The 9,595-nt window shown below is 39.6% G+C and overlaps 1 protein-coding gene across 1 annotated transcript in view; it reads left to right on the top strand.

Annotated features, from left to right (window-relative positions):
• LOC100473127 (RP9 pre-mRNA splicing factor) overlaps window positions 1-3,929 on the top strand; it is a 19,603-nt gene extending 15,674 nt beyond the window's left edge. Inside the window, 4 exon segments of the mRNA XM_034644796.1 lie at window positions 727-818; window positions 2,510-2,548; window positions 2,550-2,572; window positions 3,291-3,929. Coding sequence (XP_034500687.1) covers window positions 727-818; window positions 2,510-2,548; window positions 2,550-2,572; window positions 3,291-3,489 — 353 coding nt within the window. The 3' untranslated portion in view covers window positions 3,490-3,929.
• Window positions 3,930-9,595: the final 5,666 nt, after the last annotated feature.

Below are 9,595 nucleotides of genomic sequence, written 5' to 3'. Positions count from 1 at the left end.
AAGATTTTTATTTATTTGACAGAGATAGAGACAGCCAGCGAGAGAGGGAACACAAGCAGGGGGAGTGGGAGAGGAAGAAGCAGGCTCATAGCGGAAGAGCCTGATGTGGGGCTCGATCCCATAACGCCGGGATCATGCCCTGAGCCGAAGGCAGATGCTTAACCGCTGTGCCACCCAGGCGCCCCCCAAATTGTTATTTTCTATTTATTTTTTTACCTTTTTTGTTTATGAAGGGCTTTCAGGTGACTTAACAGAAATATATTATCTCACAATTCTGGAGGCTATCAATCTGAAATCAGGGTGTGAGCAGGGTTGGCTCCTTCTGAGGACTTTGAGGGAAGAATCTGTCCCAGGCCTCTCCAAAGATCCCCTCTCACAATGAGGTCACATTCTGAGGTACAAGGGGTTAGGACAGTCAACATAATGGGGGGGATGGGCAACACAGTTCAAGCCATTAACACACTTTTTTTAAAAATCACACTTTGATTTTTGCACAGGATTGCTTAGTAACCACTTGGCTTATTTCTAAAACCCAAGATTAAAGGATGCTTGAGGAAGCAATTGATTTCTGTTTTCTGGTGCTTACATGGCTCATCCACTAAGTGCATTTGCTTTGGGAATTGAAATCTAATGAAGAATATCTTTAGTATGATCTACTGATACTTTATCTTGATTAAGTAAAACTGTATCATCTTACAGAAATATATCCTTTTTCTTTGTTTTTAGGTTGGCGTTGTAAACGGTATGGTCACCGAACAGGCGACAAAGAATGCCCTTTCTTTATCAAAGGCAACCAAAAGTTAGAACAGTTCAGAGTAGTAAGTAAAACCCAGAGTTTCAATTTACATTTACCAGAGGTGGTGAGTGTTAGTGACTCAGGCATTGACCAGTGAAGTGGAGATTAACATGAAATACATTCTCAGGGCCTTTGGCCAAAGTATCTGGTATTAACTCTGTTAAACTGAATTTGTGACAAATTAGCTCATTAGCAAAAAATTAACTTTTATTAAAGTGTTATTTGCTTATGCCCTGGGAGCACTGATTTATTTTTCTGAAAGACATTGTTTATATGTTCAATCACTTTTTACTTAGAGTAAAAAAAATCTTGTTTCATAACTAAAATCAGCATTCTAGTTCCCAGTCTTTGTGTAAATATTAAGTCTCTATAGATATGTATGTATAAATGATATATCCTCTTTGCCTGAAAGTAAAATAGATCTCATTTTCCCACTTTATTTTCACCATCACCTCCCAGGGCTGTTAACTCATCATTCAGTCACTGTTTCTGTCAGTTTAATTATGCTGTTACCAGAGAGATTGGCGTTATCACCATATGCCAGGACTTTAAGACATTTTAAAAATTGTACTTTCATTTTAAAAATTTGGACAAAATATTCTGGATAAATCAATGCTACCTGGAATGGCAATTTTACAGTATCCAATTTACAGATAAAACTGGTGATAACTCTTTAAAAAATAAACAAATTCATATATTTTTAATTCAGAAACCTAAATTCTAAGAATTGATCCTACAGCTATAATGAAAATCAATATATACAAATTTTTATGAATATATAAGGAATTATTCAGAATTCCATCTGTGACTCAAAAATATACTAAAGAAAATAGGAAACAACTTCAGTGGCCAGCATAGCAACATAAGTACTGTAACACAGAAGTCATACAGCTTTTAAGAATTATGTTTTGGAAGAATGTATAGTATCATGGGGAAATGTTCATGAAAACATAAGAGAAAAAAACAGAATTATATATAATTTTTTGTAAATTATGAATAATGAGTGGAAGAACCACACTGATGATAGCAGTAGATATCTCTGGCTGGTAAGAATATAGATATTTTTAACTTTTTTATCTTTAATATGTAAAATTTTTACTAAACATTTTTAAAGATAATTCACATACCATAAAATTCAGTCTATGTGTAGTCATATTCTAAGTAAGTACTTTTAAATTCTACAAATATTTTGAGAATATATTTGCTTTAACAAAATTGGCATGTTACAGTAAGGTTTTTCACAATTTTTTTTAAGTCCAGTATTGCCTCTCTCCAGAGCAAATGAATTACATAGCTTGATGAGGATACTGCCACAGTTCTTTCTGGGCACATACATAGGTTTTTGTGCACCTATACATGAGTCATTCTTACATATCATTTTCCAACTTGCTTGTGTAATATCTCTTGATTATCTGTCCACACAGAACAAAGAAATTACCTCAGTATTTCAAACTTTGAGTAATATTTAATAATGATTCTGCCATGTTTGATATCCTTAAGAAGGCTATTCAAAATGTATAATTGGAAAATCTTTTTTTGTAGCTTCCTTGAGTTTGAAATGATGGTGACCCTTAGCAAGGATTAGAATATGATAAATATAAAATTACACCAAACAGGAAAAAAAAAACTGGTTTCAGTGAAATATGGATTTATTTTTATTTAACTGATAGTCCATGGAGCCTAATGCAACCTTAACCTTTTCTCATTCTAAAGGCACATGAAGATCCCATGTATGACATCATACGAGAGAATAAAAAGACATGAGAAGGATGTAAGGTGAGATGGTCCTGGTGATAACGATACCCTCTTAAAGTCTGAAATTATATAACGTTGGAAACACCCATTCCAGTATGAGATGAGTGGTTTGGTCACTATGGTACTTCAATTATGAACTATTAGGAAGGCAGGAGTCATCACGGGAAAGGCCAGTGGGTGGGGAATCAGCAGGCCAGCCTCGTTCCACTTGGGTTAACTTAAAGCAGTGGGCTTGGTCCCACCTGTTCACACCCTGATGGGTGATAACTTAGTTTATCTTTAAGGATCTGAGCTATTGTTAAAAATTATCCTTAGACATGAATAAAGATAGGGTGAAGAAAGCAGAGAGTTTGTTATTCTCAAACTGGTAACACGGAGTTCTGATTGTTAAGGAGGTAGATTACCTAGTATGAACTTGAGCGGTTGTGGGTGGTTGGGGGGCGGTGATGAAGGAAAGGAGGCATCTGTTTGAAGTTACATAGTAAGGACTGGAGAAACATGCAGAAATAGTTAGGACAGGAAAAGAATACAGAATGGCTTGTACACCGGTTACAGTCCTGTCAAAGAGGCCCGGGTGTGGACAAGAATGAGGAAAACATGCAGAAATAAAAATAAGTGCTGTCTTTGGTAAGGTAGTGATTCATGATGTTTTTTTTACCCTCACCGCTGCTCTTATATCATTTTTATCTATCTTATTTTCGAGTTAAATTTGGTTCTTTGGTTAATCTTCTATGTTTAGGATACAGCAGTTGAAACAGTTACTGGAGGATTCTACCTCCGATGAGGATGGGAGCAGCTCCAGTTCCTCAGCATGTAAAGAGAAACACAAGAAAAAGAAGAAGAAAGAAAAGCATAAGAAAAGGAAGAAAGAAAAGAAGAAGAAGAAGAAACGAAAGCATAAGTCTTCCAAGTCGAATGAGAGTTCAGACTCGGACTGACAACGACTTGACTCGTTCAACATTCTCTTCTCACAAATCAGACACTGTGGCCAAAGACCAGAGGATGTGGAATCTGGGAGGACTAGGAGAGCCACCTAGAGAGCAGGGTATTTGGTGTCACACATGTGAATTCTCACCTGCCTTCCAGCAAAGATGTGACCCCAGGAGGGTGAGTTGTACTTTCCCAGGTGCTAGCTCTGGACAGCGGCTGATTTCAGGCCGGAGAGCTTTGTTCAGTGTCTCCTCCACTGATCCGTACAGTTTGTGATTCCTTCGAGCTGCCCCTGCCAGGGTGGCTGGACCAGGAATGAGTCTCTGAGGAAGCTCCAGGTGCTGCTGCAGCCTTCCCATCCCCAGGGCGCTACTTAGTTCCCAGAGACTTCAGGTTTGACTTTTCTCTGTCGTCCAGGATAATAAAAGCTCATTATTTATTTTTTAAATGTATTTATTTTTTATTTCTGAATAATACATGCATGTGCTCCAAATTTAAAAGGTACACAAGGTTTAATCATGAAAATTCTTCCTTCTTCCTTTCTCCCCTAGCTACCCATATCCCTTCCCCAGTGGCTACTGGTTTTATCAGGTTCTTGTTTGGTCTTCCAAAAATATTTTATACAACACAATAAATATAGGATTTTTTTTGACTCCGAAAAATTTTAAGAATACAGGAGAATTATTATATGGGGTCAGCTACCTACCTCCCAAAATACATCCCTCACTTCCTTCATCTTCCTGTTGGTTAAACACAGCCCAACTGTGCTCCTCTCTCTTTTTGCCATAGCCCATCAGTGTGGTGCCTGCAGCCAAGGGTGAGTAAGTCTTGTTCTTTACTGAACCATATAGAGATAGATCATCCTCACAGGTGTCCCTCCCTCTTCAACAGAGGCTGTTTCTGTTTTCAGAGGCCCAGTAACTCTTCTCCCATTTCTGTCCTCTTTCCCTCAGGGTCGAATTCTCCCCTCTTTAAAAAACAGTCAATCCAGTCCCAGAATAGACCCATCTCCTTCTCATCAATTAATGCTCCCAGTCTTGGCCTTGAAACAGTAGTACCTGAGTAACACACTGGTACAGATTGGAATCAGCGGGCCAAGGTTTGTGTTTTCTGAAAATTCTAAGGCCAGTTAACTCCGGCGTCTTTTATATTTATCCTCGGCATCCTAGGTCAGCATGCAGAACATGGGCCATTTGTCCCCTCCTGTAGGTCTCAGTGTTTCCTACTCGTCTCAGAACTCTTCTAGAAATTTCTTACTGTCCTTCTGGAATCTTATTCATGATAAAAGTATTCTTAAACAATATGAAAGTCTGCATCAATGATTCTCAAATCTTGAGGCACCAATATCAACTACAGTGCTTATTAAAACACAGATTCCTGGGGCGCCTGGGTGGCACAGCGGTTAAGCGTCTGCCTTCGGCTCAGGGCGTGAACCCGGCGTTATGGGATCGAGCCCCACATCAGGCTTTTCTGCTATGAGCCTGCTTTTCCTCTCCCACTCCCCCTGCTTGTGTTCCCTCTCTCACTGGCTGTCTCTATCTCTGTCGAATAAATAAATAAAATCTTTAAAAAAAAAAAAAAAACAGATTCCTGTGCTCCCAGACTTCCAGAGTTTCTAATTCAGTAGGTTTGTGGTGAACCTGGGAATTTTCCTAACAAGTCCCCAAATGATGCTAACGTTGTTGGTCTGAGAACCATACTTGGAGAACCACTGCTCTGTATCTTTAGCCTCTTAATGGAGCCTTCCTCCATTTCCTGCTATAACTGGAAATCTGGCCATCTCGTCCAACCCTTGCAAGGTAACTACTGTCCCTACTCCCTCACTCTGGTTTTCTCTATGTTTTGTTTCTGGCCTGATCCCAGAGTCCCATTACTTAAGCCTGTCATCTCCCACCAGACACTAGAGAAAAATCACAGGGCACCTGGGTGGCTCAGTCAGTTGAGCAACCGACTCTTGGTTTCTGCTCAGGTCATGGTCTCAGGATCATGAGATCAAACCCCGTATTGGGCTCCATGCTTGATGTGGAATCTTCTTGGTATTCTCTTTCCCCCTCCCTTTGCCCCCCTTCCTGCTTGTGTGCATGCACACACACTCACATGCTCTCTCTCTCTAAAAAAAAATAAAATCTTTAAAAGGAAAATCACACAGCCATATAGATTGGCATCCCCACAAATCCATCATCTCCAAACTCTACTGAGCCCATAAAGCTGATGAGTAAACCAAAAGTTAGTCATTTATTCAAATCCTCATTCTCAAACATCTCCCCTCAAGTGGAGCATCTTCCACTCCCATCCAGGAAGGCATTACAAACCCTCAGACCTCCCTTCACCAAGACATCCTGCCAATCATAATAGTTGTCCTACACAGAATTCTAAAATGGCCCCAAGTTTTCCCGTTAATCTCCAGGACTGTAAATATGAATTTTACTTTTGTGATTAGATTATTTTACAAGCACAAGGAAAGGGAAATTATCTGGATGTTCCTAATGAAATCAGAATAGCCAGAGTTTTTCTCTGGCTGGGAGCAATGAAGGAACTGAGATTCTAGGCCTATGTAACAGTCCTTGTGCCATTGCTGACCTAAAGATGACAGGGCTAAAAGGAGCTACAAGGTGAGGAATGCAGCAGACTCTAATTACTACAGCAAACCTGAATTAGAGGCCCCTGACCAATGCCAGCAAGGAAACGGTAAACTGTCCTACAGCCAAATGGAACTTAATTTTGCAAACCTCAACGACCTTGGATGCAGAATCTTTACCCAGAGGCCCCAGATAGCCCAACCCGGCTGACATCTTGATTTGGGTCTTGTGGGATAAGCAGAAAACCCAATTAAGCCCGCCCAGACTTATGATCTACAGAACTGTAAGATAATATCTTTGTTTTAAGCCATTAAGTTTGTAGTAATTTGTTATGCAGCAATAGAAAACTAACACAATGGTTTAATCAGGTTTCTCTTCCTGCCGGGCCAGCCTCCACCTGCGCCCTGGACCCTGACTCTCAGCCAGCAGTGGAGGGCAGTAAAGAGCACTGGCTCTGGATCCTCACTACCTGGTTCCAAAAACCAGCTGCACCATTCGTGAGCTATCAGATTGTGCAAGTTGCCTGACCTCTCTGTGCTGCCATTTCCTTGACAGATAATAATGACCTCATAGAATCATCAAGAATTAAGTGACTCAAGAGTCGTAAAACATCTAGAACACAATTTGGAACATTTAAATTGCTAAATGAACGTTAGTTGCTCCTGCTGCTACTTAGGCTATCATTATCTGTTCCTGCTTCTTCAGGGATCTTCCTCCTTTCATCATTCCATTGCACTCCTGTCTGCAGACTCTTCCTTTGACTGCTCTGTTGCCACAGGCATTAAAAAACTTTTAAAATTATAAAAGTAGGGGCACCTGGCTGGCTCAGTCAGTAAAGCATGCGACTCTTGATCCCAGGGTTGTGAGCTTAAGCCCCATGTTGGGTGTGGAGCCTTCTTAAAAAAATTTTTGTTTCAGTAAAATTTTTAAAGTAATACATGATCATAAAAAGTTCCCAATTCAGAGCCATTACAGAGTAAAAAGTGAAAGGGAAAATCTACTTAAAATGCTTTATACAGCCTTCAAGATCTTTTTAAAAAATATATTACCAAACAGTTTTTTAAATTAGTTTTACATAACTGAATAATACTATGAATACTATTCTATGACTTCATCTCACTTACTATGTCTTGGCAGTCTTACTGCTTAGTACTACAAGCTTTAAATGGCCACAAAATCCTTGGTGGGAATGTGCTACTTAACCATTTAACCATTCTTCTTTGTGCAATTCAGTTCCTTCTGTGGAATGGTGATTTACGAGAAATACGTATTTAATGGTTGTGGAGGGAGAATGTTCCCTGCCCTTCAAGGTCCTTCTAGCTGGACTAAGAATCAAACTGACATGAGACAGAATAACAAGAGAAAATGAAATATATAGTTTCCTACGTATGAAATTCCAAAGACAGTGAAGCGATGAGACGCTTGTATGAGCTAAGGAGAGGAGTAAGGGGCTGAGCAAGACATTAGCAAGGAGGGGAGAGATGTTTGGAAAACAAAGGCTGCCCTATTACACAAATAAGTACCTTAGATAAAGAGGAATCTGTTAGTAGTGCTCTTCCTGGTACAGGCAGGCAGTTGAGGGGGAGGTAAAGAGCTTCTGAATCTGCTGGGTTTTGATTGCTTTTAACTCAGAATAACATTCACGTCAAACTGACCCAAAAGTTTCCCTTCTTTCCCTAAAGTTTCCTTTGTTTCAAGGAGTACAATGGATGGAACTACAGAAGACACTACAACAAACCACCCCAGATACATCCATCAGTAAACCTACTATATGCCTGGTTTCCATTTATATAAAATGAGTAAGGTACCCTCACCATACCCAAGGTAGTTCCTGTTTTGGGAAATCCTCCATCTCTTTATTCCATCCTCAACTCCATCATCCTTTTCCCCATATTTTAAGGTCCCTGGAGATTATAAGACCATAATATACATGGCAGAAGTATTCATGAATGACCCAAATCTACTGGTGTTGTTACCAGTGATATGGCCATTTCTAGAGGGGAAGAAAATGCTTGAGAAACATACAATTGAATTTATTTGCTGTTTTATACCTTTTAATTCCAAAGACTTTGCAATGTCACATTTTTTTTTTGTTGGTATAATTGCATTATTAGTTCAAATCAAGGGACGATCCTGTGTTCTAAGCCATCATGATGATGTACTGTTTAGCTCTTCTATTATGTAGCTGGAACTCAGCAATTTCTTTCCAATGAAATAACAATGGAATAATACATTTCCTGAAATTGATTGTATAACAGACTCAAGATCTACAGAGAATCATTACTAATACCGTTACTTTCCATTTTTAGGAGGTTAAAGGTCATGACATTTTTGCCTTGGTTATCAGACTTTCCTTTATAACCATTGCAAGGCAGGATGGCCTTTAAAAGGCCGGTAACCACCTGCTCCCTGACACCCCAGGCCTAGAAGTTGAAGGTGTGGCAGGGATACTCAACGCCAAAACTCTGTCTGAAGGGGAGCCTGTCATGCTACTAAGCCCCTTAAGGGAGACCCTGAATTTCCAGTACCCAGCTCTCCCAGCTCTAAACTGGGACACTTTAAGTGTAGCCACCAGGATAACTTACAAAATCTCATATAACCTATAACAGACTACCATTAACAACCCTGGGAATTAAATGTGGAGAACCAGCATAAAAATGACATTCCACAGAACTGAAAGGCTTTGGCTCCAACCTACTTGTTAAGTGAGGATCTATAGATCTCAGGTCTATTACCCAGTCAGAATGCTGCCACTGGGGCGCCTGGGTGGCTCAGCCGATAAACATCTGCCTTCGGCTCAGGTCATGATCTCAGGGTCCTGGGATCAAGCCCCGCATCAGGCTCCCTGCTTGGCGGGAAGCCTGCTTCTCCCTCTCCCACTTCCCTATCTTGTGTTCCCTCTCTCTCTGTCAAATAAATAAATAAAATCTTAAAAAAAAAAAAAAAAAAAAGAATGCTGCCATTTTTCACTGCCCAAAAGCAGTGTTAGTTTGGGAGGGCAGAATACACACTGAATAGGAAAACCCAAACAAAGCCCTAAAAGCCAATCATGAGACATCCAAATTGAACACAGGAAAGATACCAGCCTACAGGTACAGAGCATCTGCCTCAAATCTGTTTGAAACTTTGTAAGGTAACTCAGTTTCCCATCTCTCACACTTACCTGATAGAAGAAGGGACTTATACATTAAATCACCCAAGTTGCTTAAAAACAAAAGGGAAAACAGAAATTTCAAAAAAATCCTAAAAAAAAAAAAGTCAAGAAGAATCTCTCATTCAAGTTACTATTCTGTATGATTCTACAGTCCAGAAAAAAAAATCATTTGAAAAAAAACAATAATAGACAATCTAGACAATTCAGCCTGAAAATTACAATCTTTAAACCATGTAACCAAGAGTAAATTAAAGTTATCTTCTTCACAGGGCTGTGATAGGATGTAAAAAACTGATTCCTACACACTGATGAGAAATGACAGCAGAGGAAAATGAGACTTTGAGAAGACTAAAAGTAAGATGGACAGTGTTTTGGTTTAGA

The sequence above is a fragment of the Ailuropoda melanoleuca genome, chromosome 1 (assembly GCF_002007445.2).
Source record: "Ailuropoda melanoleuca isolate Jingjing chromosome 1, ASM200744v2, whole genome shotgun sequence".
Taxonomy (NCBI): domain Eukaryota; kingdom Metazoa; phylum Chordata; class Mammalia; order Carnivora; family Ursidae; genus Ailuropoda; species Ailuropoda melanoleuca.
The sequence above is the reverse complement of the archived record's forward strand: the minus strand, read 5'-3'. Positions and strand labels throughout refer to the sequence as shown.